This window comes from Anomaloglossus baeobatrachus, chromosome 10, assembly GCF_048569485.1.
Source record: "Anomaloglossus baeobatrachus isolate aAnoBae1 chromosome 10, aAnoBae1.hap1, whole genome shotgun sequence".
Taxonomy (NCBI): Eukaryota; Metazoa; Chordata; class Amphibia; order Anura; family Aromobatidae; genus Anomaloglossus; species Anomaloglossus baeobatrachus.
The window spans coordinates 34,723,011-34,743,275 of NC_134362.1; the positions used below are offsets into that span (position 1 = coordinate 34,723,011).

General features: G+C 42.4%; 1 protein-coding gene across 8 annotated transcripts in view; it reads right to left on the reverse strand.

Annotated features, from left to right (window-relative positions):
* Positions 1-20,265, reverse strand: part of AMPD3 (adenosine monophosphate deaminase 3) — a 63,089-nt gene that overhangs the window by 22,161 nt on the left and 20,663 nt on the right. For all 8 annotated transcript variants that reach the window (XR_012727294.1, XR_012727293.1, XR_012727291.1 and 5 more), the window contains exons 3-6: positions 8,573-8,789; positions 5,955-6,120; positions 3,031-3,247; positions 610-739 (exon numbers count right to left, since the gene is read on the reverse strand). Coding sequence is in view for 3 of the 8 variants with exons in the window: in XM_075325812.1 (XP_075181927.1) it covers positions 610-739; positions 3,031-3,247; positions 5,955-6,120; positions 8,573-8,789 (730 nt within the window). In the remaining 5 variants the exon portion in view is untranslated. The remainder of the gene's footprint in view (positions 1-609; positions 740-3,030; positions 3,248-5,954; positions 6,121-8,572; positions 8,790-20,265) is intronic.

Here is a 20,265-nt window from a genome sequence, read left to right on the forward strand (position 1 = left end):
CTATCTTAACTGCTAAACTATCTAAACTGCCGAACTATGTAAACTACCAAACTATGTAAACTACCAAACTATGTAAAGTGCCAAACTACCTAAACTACCAAACTATGTAAACTGCCGAACTATCTAAACTACAAAACTATCTAAACTACCAAACTATGTAAACTACCAAACTATCTAAACTACCAAACTATGAAAACTACCAAACTATCTAAACTACCAAACTATGTGAACTGCCCAACTATCTAAACTACCAAATTATCTAAACGGCTAAACTATCTTAACTGCCAAACTATCTAAACTGTCGAACTATGTAAACTACCAAACTATGTAAACTACCAAACTATGTAAAGTGCCAAACTACCTAAACTACCAAACTATGTAAACTATCAAACTATGTAAACACCTTACCAACAAAGTATCAATCAACGTCTAACCAAACTGTATGACTTTCCTTATAACCATGCTCGTTTGTTTATTCTTCCGATTACCTAGCTTTCATCTCTGACCCTTCATTCATGGGTTCCTTAGCAGTAAACACTGATTTCCTCACCAATCATGACCCGTAGAATAAAGAGAATAAGAATTTATTTTTGGTGTTTATATTTATACCTTTCTGACATTATAGAAGTCGCGATGAGGGACACTTTTTAGTTCCTTCAGCTCTGACATCTCATTCAGCATCTCGTGGAGGTTAAACTTGGATCCCAGGAAGTTGAGCCTTCGGTGACAGTAGGTTTTTCTGTGGGAAACATTGATAAAAATAATAAGGATTAATGTTCTTATTTTTATAGCACAGATCTGGCAGATCACCAGCCCACAGACAGCACTAAGACATTACATCATAGCTGCGTCCACCGGCTCTCAGGCTCTATATCATACCACACACTATTTGGATGGAATTCTGTCTTCAGTGGTCACTGCATATGGAGATAACAACTGAGTGCTCTGGATCACATAACATTAACCTTTTCCTGTCTTGTTACTTTTTTTTAATACAGCCTTTTACTGAAACCTTCTGGATGGATACGCTGGAAAATTTCTTATACGTCTGAATATATATATATATATATCTTATATCCTCAGTCCGCAGGTCTGTCCCTCCCTCATACTTTACATGGCAGCTCTTTTTGCAACTAAACTGTTAGCAATGAACAAACAAAGATTATTTGCTGAAAGTCGACTGGAGGCTGAGTATATACTATATTTAGTGCATCACTTTTCCTGGAGATAATAAAACTAATTTGTCTTCAATAGACATCTCTGGAATGTCTTTGTCACCGTCAGCGGAGAATGTCCCGTGTGACCAGCTTTCATGTTGACCATTGTTTTATTACAAGCCTATGGTATGCAGCAGAGACTCGTCACAGGCTAAGTATTAATCTCTCCATTATTCTGAGATCTGGGCAGATCCAAACATTTCCAACCAAAACCAGAAGAACCTGTTCACCATTCTTTATAGCTGGGAAGAACATTGCTTGCCAACACAATGTGTCATAGGCTCAAGTCATTGTCAGGCGCCCGACCTCCTGGCTCTACCCTCATCATACTGGAGAGTTACATTAGAGGTTTCTTAGAACTTCCTCATGTTCTCTCTCCGAGCCAGAAAAGTCAACTATATATAAATATGGATGACACATCCTATGATATGGTCAACCAATAATCCCATGGAAAAGGTGGAGAATTAAGCAGTTTGCTCCACTGGCTACTCTCGATGGTCATCTTGTTGGTCCCTTGGTCCTTTCCCAGCTCAGAGAAAGCTACAACATAGGTAAAAAGTGGAGTCTATTGTAGAAAAGTCAACTACATATAAATATGGATGACACATCCTATGATATGGTCAACCAAAAATCCCATGGAAAAGGTTGTTGGAGGCTCAGGGGCAAACATTTGGGTTACAGCCCGCTTGACCCTCTTTTGGTGACAGACGTGGCTGCCTTTCCACTTTTTGTTAACGGGATAAGATCTCCAACCATAAGAAGGTGGTGGAGACTCGTAGGTCATCCATATTGTGATTGTTCCCCTATATGTCCACCCTACAATCCAGCCCCAAAGGAGAGGTGAGCAATTTGCTCCGCTGACTTGTCTCATTGGTCATCTTCTTGGTCCTTTGGTCCTTTCCCAGGTCATAGGAAGCTATAACATAGGTAAAAAGTCGAGTCTACTGTAGAAACGTTAACTACATATAAATATGGATGACACATCCTATGGTCTGGTCAACCAATAATCCCATGGAAAAGGTTGTTGGCGACTCAACGGCAAAAATGTGGTTTACGGCCTACTTGACCCTCTATTGTAAACACACAGAAGTAGCTGCCTCTCCATCTTTTGTTAATAGGATAGGATCTCCAACCATAAGAAGGTGGTGGAGACTCCTAGGTCATCCAGATTGTGATTACTGCAGGACATGTTCCCCCATACTTCCTTCCTAAAATCCAGCTCCGGTGGTGAGGTAAGCAATTTGCTCCAATGACTTCTCTTGATGAGCATCTTGTTGGTCTCTTAGTCCTTTCCCAGGTCAGAAGCTACAATATAGGTAAAAAGTGGAGTCTACTGTAGAAAAGTCAACTACATATAAGTATGGATGACACATCCTATGATCTGGTCAACCAATAATCCCATGGAAAAGGTTGTTGGAGGCTCATGGCCTGGAGTAGTCACAATTTGGATGACCTTGGAGTCTCCACCACCTTCTTACTCCTTTCCCATGTCAGAGGAAGCTACAATATAGGTAAAAAGTGGAGTCTACTGTAGAAAACTCAATCCAGGAGAGGTAAGCATTTTGCTCCACTGACTTCCTTAGATGGTCATCTTGTTGCTCCCTCTTAGTCCTTTCCCAGGCCAGAGGAGGGTACAACATAGGTACAAAGTGGAGTCTACTGTCTCTTGGTGTAAAGTTTGCAGTATGGCCCATCATCAATGTCTACATGTACTCATTATTGTGTGGTCCTTGAAATCTGATGAATCGGTTGGATTACCTACTCTTATGGAACAACCCATAGGGATCTACAAGACATCACGTTTTAGACTTACGTTGGGCCATCAGCGATAAGAGCCAAGATATGACTGAGGTCAAGAGTGTAGGTCTCAAGATCGGGATATGGTAAACTTCTCGGCTCGTTGGCTTCTGCCATCTCTTTGTTGTCGTAGACATATGGGATCCCACCTCTCATTTTCACCACGTAATAAAGGTTTGGGGGAACTTTGTCTAAGTTGTAAGGATCTTCATCCACTGGAGGAGGGTTAAAGACTGCAAAATAAGAATGAATGGAGAAATATAGAGTTTATATTGGATGCAACATGAAGTCCTTTACTTGTGAAGACCCCTTCATTATGTACATGATAAACATCACCGAACATTTCCACGTTTGACCCGAACATTTCCACGTTTGACTTACAACGCACCCCCAGCTTTCTGACACTAAGCACTACTTGCCACCTACAATCTAGTGGTAATCTTCAGATTTCATGATGTCTTGCACACAGTCAAGGCCCCCAGCGCCAGAGGCAGCAAAACAGCCCAAAACATCTTTGACCTCCACTATACGTGACTGTATGTATGTATTATGTTATTTTTTTGTAGGCCTCATTCCATAGAATGATGTACAGAAAGGCTCTATCTTGGTCTCATCTGTCCACAAGATGCTTTCCCAGAAGGATTTTGGTTACTCATGTACATTTTGGCAAACTGCAGTCTAGCTTTTTTATGTGTCTGTGTCACCAGTGGGGTCCTCCTGGGTCTCCATCATAGCGTTTCATTTAATTCAGGTGTGGATGGATAGTTCCCACTGACACTGATGTCCCCTGTGCCTGCAGGACAGCTTGAAATTTTTTTGAATTTGATTGGGGCAGCTTATATACCATCCGGAGTATCCTACGTTGCGACCTTTCATCAATTTTTTCCTGCCATCCACATTCAGCAGGGAGATTATCTACAGTGCCATAGGTTATACACTTCTTGATTATGTTGCGCACCATGGACAAAGGAACATCAAGATCTCTGGAGATGGACTTGTAACCTTGAGATTGTGGATATTTTTCAACAATTTTGTTCTCCAGTCCTCAGACAGTTCTCTTCTCTTTCTCTGCTCAATGCTTAGAGTGGCACACACAGACACACAATGCAAAGATTGAGTCAACTTCTCCCTTTTTATCTGGTTTCAGGTGTGATTTTCATATTGCCCACACCTGTTACTTGGCACAGATGAGTTTGAATGAGCATCATGATTACCCACAATTTTGGAAAAGGTGCCAACATTTTTTACGGTTTTGTGTGAAGTTTTTTTTGTGTTGTTACAATACAACAAAGGGAATAAACATGTGTATAAGAAAATGTGTGTAATTGGAATACTTTTCTGGGGTAAATACTTCATTTTTAAAAACAATTTCATGGGTGCCAACACTTTCAGCCACAATTGTGTATAAAAATTTACTTTTTGTTGTTATCTGTGAAAGCCTTTTTTCATACTGTCCATTGGAGGACACAAGGCCATTGAACATGGAGAATTCATATCTTCCAAAGACATCAAGAATGCCAACTTTCACATCCTAATTTATCAAACACATCAGTGTTTTTTTTGCTCTGACATCAGGGGATGATTAAAATGTCCAATATGAGAGTTCTGCCATTCTGGGACGTGGAAACGAAACTTGGCAACTTGTGAGTTAAGCCAAGAAGCCAGGAGGTCACCAACCGGGGTTCCCATCTAAAGACAAGTTCAGTGAACACCTCAGCATGGAGTGATCTCAATCCTGGGACGTATTATTTGAACCCGAGGATGTCTGCCATCCAATTATCCACTCCTAGAATGTGGACTGCTTGGATGGTTGGGTTGTGTGTTTCTGACTACCGTATTTTGGCTGATTCTAGCATGCTTCTGGCCACCATATTTTGGCTGAGTCTAGCATAGTTGATGTGCCCCTGATTCCACTGTGCTGATTTAGGTGGTGACTGCTTTTGCATTATCCATTTAGTTGCTGAGAGGATGACATGTTTATGGCTGAGTCTCGTGCATCAGAGGGAGAAGGATGCATGACATTTCAAGTTGTTGGTTGGGAATATGGACTTGTTGGGAGAATTGGGTGCAAGCTCCTTGAACTGCCCAATGGAGACTTGTATCCATTCTAACGTCTCACCAATGGAGCAAGAGGACATACTATCCATGAGAGTGAGGGAGAGTGGAGCCATCACCAAAGAGTGTGAGGAACCACCAAAGGAAGATTAAGCTACTGATCCACAGACTCCTTCGACCTGACCCATCATGTCCTGATGGCTCACTGAGGAGAACGAGCGTGAAATTGGTCATATGGTATCGCTTCTATGGATGAATCTATCTGATTCATATTCGATGTCAAATTGAGATCTGTCTGTCTTCTGGAAGATGATACTTGTTATTGAAGAGTGTGGACTTTTTCTGTTTGGAGAAAAATATTGACCAAAGCTTTGTTGAAAGAACGTTAGACTCTGAGAGGGGAAGAGCGACGATTTCAGATAGCTAATTATCCAACCAAAATTTGAGAGTTATTTGAAGGTTCTCCAAGTTCTTTCCTCTGAATGGTGGCTTTATCATGATGCCGTACTTGGACGAGAGGGCAACAACACCCATGGAGTGAAGAATGACTATCACAGGGGCCAAGATCATCATGAAGACCCGTGGTGCCCTCGGCAGACTTTAAGGGAGGGCTACAAATAGGACCCAACAGCAAAGAGAAAACAACAGTAAAGGTTTCCATCCTTAATGTCCATGAAAGACAAATTATCTCTGTTCCATTGCATGAATAATCGAGGCTACAAAAGTAAATCAATTCTCTATTCTCTAATTATGGCATGTATCTGCCTAATTGCGAACAATAGTTTACTTTGCATTGACTGTACTGGTTGAAGATGGGCAGCAGAAGACTTATGGGGCAGTAACATACTGACAAAGGCAATTGCTTTCGAAAAGTGACCCCAATACCTGGAAACACCTCATCTTCTAGCTTCCAGCTTTCATCATTCATGGTACACAAGTACTGGGCAGTGGTCCGTGGGAAGCGGTGATATGCCAGCCGGGAGTATTTCTCCCGTATCAGGAGAGCTTTGGCAAGTCCGATTGCAGCTTGTTCGTAATCATCAACGGTGACCTAAAAATAATGGGAATATTTTTGAAGAATATTTAGTTTAGACTGATTTTTCCCTGCAAAAGGCCGATTTAATTAATAGAAATAAATTGGTGCAAAGATATCATTCCTCACACACCGGAGAAAATTTATGTTCGCATTATTTCCATTCAAGAAACTCAAACAAATATTTACACAACCAATCAAGCAAGTTTTCAGTAAATCTATTCTTCATCCAAACAATCACTTAACCTACCAATTCTTCACTCAACTAACTTCTTATCCAACTACATAACCAACCACCCAGCTAGCACTTCATCCAACCAGTTAGCAACTCAAGTAACCAACCAGTTATTCATCTAATCATAAAACCAACCTCTCAACTGAGAACGGCCATACACATTAGATGGTTTTTAGCCAAACGATGCTTCGGCCAATCGTTCCACCAATGGGCATCTCATCCAACTCTCCACACACAGGAGAGGTTGCTCGGCCGAGCGCTCCTGTGTTTTGTATCAGAAAGCGGCCGACTGATATGAGTTATTGTCAGGAAAACAATGCGATCGGAAGTATAAATTGGACATGTCCAATCGACATCTCTGCCAACCATCAGTTGGTGACCCCCATACACATTAGACCATCAACTGAACATACAGATATTGGCAGGTTCAGCCGACATTTGTCTAATGTGTATGTGGGCCCTATCTCTTCATCCAACCAACTGGCCAAGCAACTTATCACTCAACCAACTATTCAAGTTTACTAAAGGCCCTGTCTCACTAAGCGACATCGCTAGCAACATCATTGCTGAGTCACGGTTTTGGTGACGCAACAGTAATCTTGCTAGCGATGTCGCTGTGTGTGACATCCAGCAACGACCTGGCCCCTGCTGTGAGGTCGCCGGTTGTTGCTGAATGTCCTGGACCATTTTCTTCAAAGACAATGTCCTGCTGGGCAGGACGCATCGCTGTGTTTGACACTGTGTGACAGGGTCTCAATGACAGCAGAGATCGTTATACAGGTCGCTACTGTGACCTGTATCGTTACTGAGTCGTTGGTAAGGTCTGACTGTGTGACATCTCACCAGTGACCTCCCAGCGACTTAGCAGCGATCCTTATCAGGTCACATCGTTTTCGGGATCGCTCATAAGTCGCTAAATGTGACGGGGGCTTAACTCTTTACCCAACCATCTCTTCATCAAACCTATTCTTCATCCAACCAACCAACCAATCAGTTTATCATCTAGTTCTGTAGCCAACCATCCAACCAATTCTTAATCCAAGCAATCAATCACCCAAGTTTTTAATATAAACATGTAGCCAGCCAACCATCTCTTCATCCAACCAACTAGCCAAGCAACTATTCAAGTTTACTAACTCTTTACCCAACCATCTCTTCATCAAACCTATTCTTCATCCAACCAAGCAACCAACAAGTTTCTCATCCATTTATGTAACCAACCATCCAACCAATTGTTAATCCAAGAATTCAATCACCCAAGTTTTTAATGTAACCTTGTAATCAACCAACCATCTCTTCATCCAACCAACTAGCCAAGCAACGTATCAATCAACTATTCAAGTTTACTAACTCTTTATTCAACCATCTCTTCATGAAACCTATTTTTAATCTATCCAACCAGTTTCTCATCTAGTTATGTAACCAACCATCCAACCAATTCTTAATCCAAGCAATCACCCAAATTTTTAATGTAGCCATGTAATTAACCAACCATCTCTTCATCCAACCAACTAGCCAAGCAACTTATCAAACAACTATTCAAGTTAACTCTTTACCCAATCATCTCTTCATCAAACCTATTCTTCATCCAACCAAGCAACCAACCAACCAGTTTCTCATCTAGTTATATAACCAACCATCCAACCAATTCTTAATCCAATCAATCACCCAAGTTTTTATTGTAACCATGTAGTCAACCAATCATCTCCTCATCCAACCAACTAGCCAAGCAACTTATCACTCAACCAACTATTAGAGTTAAATAACTTTTTACCCAATCATCTCTTGGTCAAACCTATTCTTCATCCAAACAAGCAACTCTTCACCAAATCAACTTTCTCTCAACCAACTCTTCATCCAGACGGTATTCAACCCAACCATCTCTTAACAAGTTCCTTGTTCAACTATCGCTTCAACTAAACCTGGCCACACACAAAAGATAAAAGTCATGTGAATCTGCTACTTTTATCGAGATGAACAAACAATCATTTGTCTATGTAGGGCTTCTTAGACCCTTCGATCCCACAGGCTATCAGAAGGGGCAGCTAGTTTCCCTCACCGATTGAAACACTTGTCAAATGTGAATTTATGAAGACGTTGGTAGGAAAAGTGATTGAGTATCTAGTTAAGCACATCACCCATCCTGGGTATGGCCACTTTACTCTCAGCCAAAACTTTCATTGAACAACTTGCAATCCTCTCTAAGAAACCATAAGACATGAGCGATGTTCCTACCCCAGCGCAGTAATCTCCACTTATGGTGACTCTCTGGAACTCGGGGACTTCATACGGCACTGGAGCAGCCTGCGTTGCACATCGTAGAATGGGATGGGGCGGTTGCACTGGTGATACGGGTGAAGGAATTGGCGTGATGGTAGACGGTGCCTTCCAGTCAAGAGGAGGCATTTGAAGAGACAAAGATTGGGATCGGATGATCTTGAAACTTTTCTTCCTAAATCCCAGAAAATTAAAAGGCACAACTTATCCACAGTTCTTATCATGTGCACGATCATCACATTGTTATTTAGAGGAGCGGTATGCATCAGGTCTACAGGTTATAATGGATGAGAAAATAATTAGACACTTCTTCTAAAAACTGATGGATAGGTGACCATTATCAGTACATCATTTGCCATATTTCACTCCTCTGTGAGATCGAATATTCTCTCGTATACAGCCTTTATATCAAAATCAACCGTTATTGCATTTACCCCCTTTTTTGTATATCTTTTCATGTTTTTCAGTTTTATTTTAATTTGCTTCTTTTTTTAAAGTGTAAGTTTTTATGGGTTATCCTGGTTTATTTCCTGCTCATCATTGTGGCCTTTAAACTTTTCAGCTATTTCTAAGTCACTTTTGTACAAGAACATAAGATATTGGGTAAAAATAACTATTGGCAGCCTCTATGGCGCACACGGGCGGGGGGGGGTGTTATCACCTATGGTAGCTCTTCAAATATCTCTGAATTCTCCTAGATTGCAGCTAAACAGCCCTATTTCTAGCCTCAACAACTAAGATATACTGTTCCGCTTTTGCTGGGGTGGAAAACTAAAAATGAGGCACATATATAGCCAAAAATATATACAATTACTATAGGGGTCTGGTCGAGGGTCTAATATTAATATAAGGGTCTGGTGTAGGATCTGATATTAATATAGGGGTCTGGAAAAGGTCTGATATTAATATAAGGGTCTTGTCTAGGGTCTGATAATATAGGGGCCTGGTCTGGGGTCTAATATTAATATAGGGGTCTGGTGTAGGATCTGATATTAATATAGGGGTCTAGAAAAGGTCTGATTTTAATATAGAGGTTTGGGGTCTGATATGATATAGGTGTCTTGTCCAGGGTTTGATATTATTATAGGGGTTTGGTATAGGATCTAATATTAATATAGGGGTCTTGTCTAGGGTCTGATAATATAAGCGTCTGGTCTAGGGTCTAATATTAATATATGGGTCTGGTATAGGGTCTGATATTAATATAAGGGTCTTGTCTAGGGTCTGATAATATAGGGGCCTGGTCTAGGGACTAATATTAATATAGGGGTCTGGTCTAGGGTCTAATATTAATATAGGGGTCTGGTCTAGGGTCTGATAATATAGGGGTCTGGTCTATGGTCTGATATTAATAGTCTGGTATAGGGTCTGATATTAATATAGGGGTCAGGTCTAGGACCTGATATTAATATAGGGGTCGGGTCTAGGACCTAATATTAATATAGGGGTCTGGTCTAGGATCTGATATTAATATAGGGGTGTAGTCTAGGATCTGATATTAATATAGGGGTCTTTTCTAGGGTATGTTATTAATATAGCGTCTGGTCTAGAGTCTAATATTAATATAGGGGTCTGGTCTAGGGTCTGATATTAATATAGGAGTCTGGTGTAGTGTCTGATATTAATATAGGGGTCTGGTCTAGGATCTGATATTAATATAGGGGTCTGGTCTAGGGTCTGATATTAATATAGGAGTCTGGTATAGGGTCTAATATTAATATAGGGGTCTGGTGTAGGGTCTGATATTAATATAGGAGTCTGGTATAGGGTCTAATAGTAATATAGGGGTCTGGTGTAGGGTCTGATATTAATATAGGGGTCTTTTCTAGGGTATGTTATTAATGTTATTAATATAGGTGTCTGGTCTAGGGTCTGATATTAATATAGGGGTCTGGTATAGGGTCTAATATTAATATAGGGGTCTGGTCTAGGGTCTGATATTAATAGTCTGGTATAGGGTCTGATATTAATATAGGGGTCAGGTCTAGGACCTGATATTAATATAGGGGTCGGGTCTAGGACCTAATATTAATATAGGGGTCTGGTCTAGGATCTGATATTAATATAGGGGTCTAGTCTAGGATCTGATATTAATATAGGGGTCTTTTCTAGGGTATGTTATTAATATAGCGTCTGGTCTAGAGTCTAATATTAATATAGGGGTCTGGTGTAGGGTCTGATATTAATATAGGAGTCTGGTATAGGGTCTAATAGTAATATAGGGGTCTGGTGTAGGGTCTGATATTAATATAGGGGTCTTTTCTAGGGTATGTTATTAATATAGGAGTCTGGTATAGGGTCTAATAGTAATATAGGGGTCTTGTGTAGGGTCTGATATTAATATAGGGGTCTTTTCTAGGGTATGTTATTAATATAGGGGTCTGGTCTAGGGTCTGATATTAATATAGGAGTCTGGTATAGGGTCTAATATTAATATAGGGGTCTAGTCTAGAGTCTAATATTAATATAGGGGTCTGGCGTAGGGTCTGATGTTAATATAGGAGTCTGGTATAGGGTCTAATATTAATATAGGGGTCTGCTATAGGGTCTGATATTAATATGGGGGTCTGGTCTAGGACCTGATGTTAATGTAGGGGTCTTGTCTAGGATCTGATATTAATATATGGGTCTGGTATAGGGTCTGATATTAATATAAGGGTCATGTCTAGGGTCTGATAATATAGGGGCCTGGTCTATGGTCTAATATTAATATATGGGTCTGGTATAGGGTCTGATATTAATATAAGGGTCTTGTCTAGGGTCTGATAATACAGGGGCCCAGTCTAGGATCTAATATTAATATAGGGGTCTGGTCTAGGGTCTAATATTAATATAGGGGTCTGATCTAGGGTCTAATAGTAATATAGGGGTCTGGTGTAGTGTCTGATATTAATATAGGGGTCTTTTCTAGGGTATGTTATTAATATAGGAGTCTGGTAAAGGGTCTGATATTAATATAGGAGTCTGGTAAAGGGTCTGATATTAATATAGAGGTCTGGGGTCTGATATTGATGTTGGGGTCTTTTCCAGGGTTTTATATTAATATAGGGGTCTTGTCTAGGGTTTGATATTAATATAGGGGTCTGGTCTTGGGTCTAATATTTCTATAGAGGTTTTATCTGACCCTCGCTCCATACAAATTCTCACAAATTTCCGCCGTATATAAAATACTGGATGTCGGGTGAAGTGGGCTGACGTCAGTCAAGGTGTGGGGGAGACTGTTCTGCACTGAGCCCCCCAGCTCATGGACCCTATAGCAATCACAAGGCCAGCCACCATTAGCCCATGTCCCTGCTTAGGACCTGTATGTAGGTACTGCAGGGGAGACAAATCATGTATCTCCTGCTATTCAGAGTCACAGACCACCATGTCCTAAGTCGGCCATATTTTCTTGTATACCATTATTGGATTCTATCAGTCTACTGATAGACTGATTCTATCAGGAACAGTCAGTTTACCCACCATGACGAACCAACAAAACTGAAATGAAGCAGTATATATGTATATATATATATATATATATATATATATATATATATATATATATATATATATATGTGTGTGTGTGTGTATACACAGAACAGACCAAAAGTTTGGACACACCTTCTCATTCAAAGAGTTTTTTTTATTTTCAAGACTGAAAATTGTAGATTCACATTGAAGGCATCAAAACTATGAATTAAAACATGTGGAATGAAATACTTAACAAAAAAGTGTGGAAACAACTGAAAATATGTCTTATATTCTAGGTTCTTCAAAGTAGCCACCTTTTGCTTTGATTACTGCTTTGCCCACTCTTGGCATTCTCTTGATGAGCTTCAAGAGGTAGTCACCGGAAATGGTCTTCCAACAGTCTTGAAGGAGTTCCCAGAGATGCTTAGCACTTGTTGGCCCTTTTGCCTTCACTCTGCGTCCAGCTCACCCCAAACCATCTCGATTGGGTTCAGGTCTGGTGACTGTGGAGGCCAGGTCATCTGGCGTAGCACCCCATCACTTTCTTTCTTAGTCAAATAGCCCTTACACAGCCTGGAGGTGTGTTTGGGGTCATTGTCCTGTTAAAAAATAAATGATGGTCCAACTAAACACAAACCGGATGGAATAGCACGCCGCTGCAAGATGCTGTGGTAGCCATGCTGGTTCTGTATGCCTTCAATTTTGAATAAATCCCCAACAGTGTCACCAGCAAAGCCCCCCCACACCATCACACCTCCTCCTCCATGCTTCACGGTGGGAACCAGGCATGTAGAGTCCATCCGTTCACCTTTTCTACAAAGACACGGTTGTTGTATCCAAAGATCTCAAATTTGGACTCATCAGACCAAAGCACAGATTTCCACTGGTCTAATGTCCATTCCTTGTGTTCTTTAGCCCAAACAAGTCTCTTCTGCTTGTTGCCTGTCCTTAGCAGTGGTTTCCTAGCAGCTATTTTACCATGAAGGCTGCTGCACAAAGTCTCCTCTTAACAGTTGTTCTAGAGATGAGAAGGTGTGTCCAAACTTTTGGTCTGTACTGTATTTATATGTATGTATGTGCGTGTATGTATATATCTCAGGTGCTACAGCATCGTACCTTATTGGGTAATTTTTCCCATGCCTATTGGATACAGTGCACGTTTCCCCCGTATATCACACTGTGGCTGTCGTGCAGATGTTTCAGTTGAAGTTTCCGGTCATGTATCTGCCTTGTAATAAGCGTCTAATATCCGGACACATCTAGATGCTGTGATTATAGAGCGTGGCTGTGGAATAATTCACCGCATGCTTTACATTCCGGCCTCTGGTCATTTTTAGACTCGTGTTTGTAAAGTTATGGCAGGTTTTCCAACAATCTAATCTAATAGCTGACAGGTCCTGTGCCTGTCCGCGTGCAGCTCCCAAGTGCAAGGACCCAGCCTGCAGATACTATGGAGACTATCAGATTGTGGCTGCCCGGCGGCCACAAGTGACAAGAAACGGTTACTACACACGAGAACCACAAGCAGGAAATACTAGGAGGGGTCCACATAATAAAACGAGAACAACAGCAATTCCCTGGCATATTGTGAAAATGTAACCCATCCAGACCTCGCAGTGCCCCTCCTATACAAAGCTCCTCCAAGTTTCCTCTCGTGCTGCACCCCTTCTCTGGATCTTTTTTACTGATGCAGCCAGAAATTCTCCATCCCTATAGATAATTTGTTCTCTTTCCTCCTGTAGATTACAGTAGAGCCTCTATCATAAAAAGTTTGCCTAGGTTTTCTCTTGTGCTGCACCTAAGTTTTGAATTTCCCTTCCTGATACTGCCAGATCCTGATACATTATTCTATTTCTTCCTGTATATTTTAGCAGAAGGGAATTTACCAGGATAGGACACTTCCATGCTTTGACAGCTACACTACTTGCCATTTTCTTTGGACTTGTTGCTCGTTTTGACAGCCTTTCTTTCTGCCTTTGGCCAAAAACACAAACAGACATAACCTTTATAAATTTGTGCCTCGTTCTGCCTCTACAATACAAAGCTGCTCTAAGTTCTGCTCTTTGTGCCATACCCTGCACTCCTAGCCAGACCCTATACAGGTTCCTCACCTGTCGCCAAGCAGGAATCTTAAGCCCTGAGATGACCCTACAATAGTCCTGGCTAGTGAGTGGGAAGGTAAGGTTCACTAGTCCCATCGCTGCACTAATACAACACAAGGGTAGGTAAGACAAACAGGGGAAAACAGCAACAACAAAGAATAAAGTCCATATTCTGGAACACTCCTTCACAAAACCTTCCACCAAGGGGGCCAGCTACACTACTTGCCATTTTCTTTGGACTTGTTACTTGTTTTGATAGCCTTTCTTTCTGCCTTTGGCCAAAAACACAAACAGACATAACCTTTACAAATTTGTGCCTGATTCTGCCTCTACAATACAAAGCTGCTCTACGTTTTCTCTCGTGATGCACCAACTTTCTGGATTTCTCTTTCTTGTGTTTCAGAAACCCACAGTATCCAATCCTATAAATGTGTCATTCTATTGATTCCTCTAGATTACAGGAGAAGGGGGTTCACTGAATCAACAGAGTCTACTTTTTTTGCATCTATACTATTTGCCACTGTATTTGGGGTACACAGCCCGGCCTCTGTGTCACGCTACTCACATGGCATGTGCATTCAGACCAACAGATATCTGACACACAACGAGAACCACATCACAACAACACCACAAAGCAGACACCGGGAATACAATAACAACAATGGGGCCTGGCACTAGTGAGAGGGTAGATGGGACACCTCCTGCCCTTACCTGCCACCGTACCCTGCACTCCTAGCCAGACGCTATACCGGGTCCTCACGTGTCGCCAAGCAGGAATCTTAAGCTCTGAGATGACCCTACAATAGTCCTGGCTAGTGAGTGGGAAGGTAAGGTTCACTAGTCCCACCGCTGCACTAATACAACACAAGGGTAGGTAAGACAAACAGGGGAAAACAGCAACAACAAAAGATAAAGTCCAGCTTCTAGAACACTCCTTTACAAATCCTTCCACCAAGGGGCTCAGCTACACTACTTGCCATTTTCTTTGGACTTGTTGCTCGTTTTGATAGCCTTTCTTTCTGCCTTTTGTCCAAAAAACACAAGCAGACATAACCTTTACAAATTTGGGCCTGGTTCTGCCTCTACAATACAAAGCTGCTCTAAGTTTTCTCTCGTGATGCACCAACTTTCTGGATTTCTCTTTCCTGTGTTTTCAGATACCCAGAGTATCCAATCCTATAAATGCGTCATTCTATTTCTTCCTTGAAGGTTACAGGAGAAGGGGGTTCACCGAATCAACAGAGTCCACTTTTTTGTATCTAGACTATTTGCCACTGTATTTGGGGCACACAGCCCGGCCTCTGTGTCACGCTGTCACGCTATTCACGTGGCACGTGCATTCAGACCAACAGACGTCTGACACACAACGAAAAACATACCACAAACAAGGCAGACACTGGGAATACAATAACAACGATGGGGCCTGGCACTAGTGAGAGGGTAGATGGACACCTCCTGCCCTTACCTGCCGCCGTACCCTTCAATCCTAGCCAGACCCAATACAGGTTTGCCAAGCAGGTACCTAAAGCTCTCAGATGACCCTACAGTAGTCCTGGCTAGTGAGTGGGAAGGTAAAGTTCACTAGGCCCACCGCTGCACTAATACAACACAAGGGTAGGTAAGATAACCAGGGGAAAACAGCAACAACAGAGGATATAGTCCAGCTTCTGGTACACTCCTTCACAGGACCTTCCACCAAGGCGGCCAGAATACAAATGGATTTGTATAATCAGCAAAGATTGCTGGGAAAATCTGCTACTTAAACACAAAGGGGCAAGGCTACAGCTGCTGCTGACATGCATTGCTGAGGAGGTGCTAGCAGCAAAACTGATATTAACTGTTTCAGCACCAAAAGAAACGAATCAACATTTAAATGAAAAGTCCCAGATGAATAAGTGCTAAACGCTCGACAAAATGAACAAATACATTTTTTATGCCTAAACGACTCGCGGTTCATATGTTCCAGCTTTTGAGCATTTTTTTTTAAAATGCTTCAGGTTGCCAAAAAAACCAAGCAATTAAAAAAAAGTGACCGGATCAATCTATTTGGAGACAGAGCTGATGCCAGTCTTCTGCTAGAAAGCACAGTGCAAAAATGTATTTGCATATCTAAATCTTAATTTGATTTTATGATGTTTTCTTGATGGCAGAGAAGGTTTCCATAAACACGAGGGACATTGTGATCATCTGTCTCCAAATAGAGGGGGTTCACATCACTTTTGGATCATTGAGATTATTTTACGTGGCGAAGTTTAGTTTGGGCAGAGGTCACACCTAGAGGCACATTGCACTGAATAGGAAGTAACATGTGAGATTCCTATAGTTTCATGTATACAGTTCCTATATACATCTATATATCTCTATGGCTATATGCTGCCATCAGAGTAACCTGACAGATTTGTACCAACTACACGCTAAGAAAGAAAAGTCTTGGGATTATGGAAATCACAGGATCAAGAGACATGTTACTGATCTGCAAATGATGAAAAAATGGAAACAAAATATTCAAAACATTTTGATATTTTTCAATATCGAGTCTGAGTGCCTCATGCAAAAATCCCGCCACTTCCAGCCTTGGCTGGTATTAGTGAGGTTATGAGTGGTTGTCTGAGGAAGGTTCTGCCGCTAAATGCACTTGGGAAAATCATCAAGATCCGCTGCTGGCAGCTTCTGTGTAATCACCGACCAATGACGTCCCAGATGAACACGATGGGAAACAAGGCAGGAGACGCTGCAGCCATGGGAGACAAGTCTGGAGATGCTGCAGCCATAAGAGACAAGTCTGGAGATGCTGCAGCCATGGGAGACAAGTCTGGAGATGCTGCAGCCATGAGAGACAAGTCTGGAGAAGCTGCAGCCATGGGAAACAAAACTGTAGATGCGACTATCATGGGAAACAACACTGGAGACACTGCAGCCATGGGAAACAAGATCGGAGATGCTGCAACCATGGGAAAAAAGACTGGAGGTGCTGCAACCATGGGAAACAAGACCAGAAATGCTCCAGCCATGAGAAACAAGTACAAAGATGCTGCAGCCATGAGAAACAAGTACAGAGATGCTGCAGCCATGAGAAACAAGTACAGAGATGCTGCAACCATGAGAAACAAGTACAGAGATGCTGCAGCCATGAGAAACAAGTACAGAGAAGCTGCAACCATGAGAAACAAGTACAGAGATGCTGCAACCATGAGAAACAAGTACAGAGATGCTGCAGCCATGAGAAACAAGTACAGAGATGCTGCAACCATGAGAAACAAGTACAGAGATGCTGCAACCATGGGAAACAAGTACAGAGATGCTGCAGCCATGATAAACAAGTACAGAGATGCTGCAACCATGAGAAACAAGTACAGAGATGCTGCAACCATGGGAAACAAGTACAGAGATGCTGCAGCCATGGGAAACAAGTACAGAGATGCTGCAGCCATGAGAAACAAGTACAGAGATGCTGCAGCCATGGGAGACAAGTCCGGAGACGCTGCAGCTTTGGGAAACAAGTCCACAAACAACACCTCCATGAGAAATAAGACTGGAGATGCTGCAGCCATGGGAAACAAGTACATAGATGCTGCAGCCATAGGAGACAAGTCTGGAGACACTGCAGCCATGGGGCACAAGGCCAGAGATGCTGCAGCCATAAGAGACAAGGCTGGAGATGCTTCAGCAACGTGAAACATGACCATAGATGCTGCAGCCATGGTAGACAAGTCTGGAGATGCTGCAGCCATAGTAGACAAGTCTGGAGATGCTGCAGCCATAGTAAACAAGACTGGAAACGCTGCAGCCATAGAAAACGAGTCTGGAGACACTGCAGCCATGGGAAACAAGGCCAGAGGCGCTGCAGCCATACGAGACAAGTCTGGGGACACTGTAGCCATAGGAGTCAAGTTTGGAGATGTTGCAGCCATGGGAAACAAGGCCGAAGGCGCTGCAGCCATAAGAGACAAGGCCAGAGATGCTTCAGCCGTGGGAGACAAGTCTGGAGACACTGCAGCTATGGGAAACAACACTAGAGATGCTAAAGTCATGGGAAACAAGACCAAAGATGAGGCAGTCATGTGAAACAAGTCCAGAAACACTGTAGCCATTGGAGACAAGTCTGGAGACGCTGGAACCATGGGAGCAGGTTTAGGATACAAAGACAGTCACAGTAGCACAAGCAACATGCAGCCTGGGGTTGTCGTGTAGAAAAACAGCTCCTGGGACACTTTAGAGAAAAGACCACACCACTGAATCCGCGATTGATCCAGTCTGTGCTTCAAGTGAAACTGAACATCAAATACCAAGTATAAGGGTCAGTACCCATGGCGAGTAAAACGGAGCGAGTGGAATGCGATAAAAAAATCACATTCCACTTGGACCAATATTACTCTATGGGCCCGATCCCATAGGCATTTTTTTTCTCAGCCCTAATCGGACCGAGAAAACAGTCGCAACATGCTGCAGGCGGAATCTGATTAATTTTCACTCACACCCATACAAATCTATGGGTGCAAGAGAAACATCGAACTGCACTCACATTACACCGGTGCAGTGTGAGAATCTCTTCAGCTGACAGTGAAGGAGATGGGGAGATTACTCCCTCCCTCTCCTCCGCAACACCAGCCCTCCCCTCCATCACAGGCTCGCAGCACAGCAGCATGACACTCGCATGACACTCCAGCAGAGCGGGAGCCGAGTGTCATGCGATTAGACTTGCATTAATACCATGTGTCCCCGGCCTAAGGCAGCAAATAATGTCTACACAAACATCAGAAGGTGTTTGCGTTGAGACTGACGTCTGGCTGCAGGTGTCCATTGAAATCACATCACCACTCTCAAAGGCTTCAATAGTGCAGAGCAAGACAGCAATAGAGGCTGGAATGGAGGTCTGTCCTCTTCAGCAATGGGTCCCACTTTTGTCTTGGACACAATGATCGGGCAACGCCAAGAAGAGTCCTTCACGAGTGAACATTACCCCTGTCCTACTCCCGGATTGTGGACTAGGGGTATCAGTTTCAGTAACCGGACCCCTCTGGTCTTCCCTCCAGGTGCACTAACAGCTGAAAGTTACGTTGACTCGTCGGTGGAACCAGTGGTGCCGCCATTTCTCCAAAGGACCCAGGAGTTTTTTTTCAACATGACAATCCCAGCTACATGTTCCTTGCACTACTGTGAGCCACCTGCATGGTCTACACTGGCCCCATGGCTACCATGTCTCCCATCGAGCACATCTGGGACGTCATTGATCGGCACATGCAAAGGAAGCTGCCAGCAGCGGATCTTGATGATTGTTATTCGTAAGTACATTTAGTTGGCAGAACATTCCTCAGACAACCATTAATAATCTCAATGACAGCAGACGAGGATGTAAGAGCGATACTGAATAAATCCAGATGTTTTGAAACTTTTATTTCCATTTCTTCATTCTTTTCAGATAAGCAACATGTCTCCATCTTCTGATCTCCATCATTTCAATCATTTCACAGCTTTTCTTTCTTGGTGTTACAATTACAATGTTGAGGAGTGTATATATTAATTGTATCCTACATTTCCTTTCTAATCATAAATCCAGAAAAATCGATTTTGCACATTTCCAGTTACAGTTATCACCCGCTGACTCCTCGGGTTTATTAATAAGCCTCCGGTTATCTGAGCTCTCCGGGGATTTACATAGAGAAATAATAGCCGCTGTTCTCTGTATGGAAATATAATATGGTTATTTTGGCTGATGTGAAAATGGCCTGTACTCTATAAAATATGATTAATCATGGTGAGCTCGGAGCTGGATACAGCAGATGATGACCATTGAATTATGTGTAGTGTCGTGCACATGATTCAATACTGTCTTTTTTCATTAGTTGCTCAGCTTCTGCCGAGCACAGCAGCCAATATGAGTTTGTTAACAACTGCTGCCCTCTGCATATAGAAATACTTAGATGACAAAGCTCACTTTTTGTTATACTGAGAGCTCAGTCATCTTGGTTGCTGCCTATGCAGAGCGCAGCAGCTGGTAAGAAGCCCACCTTGACTGCTGCACTTTGCCTAGGCAACACCAGGGGGGCACTCACCACTCTAAGAAGGAGTAGTGCTTGCGGATGTTATTCATTTGAC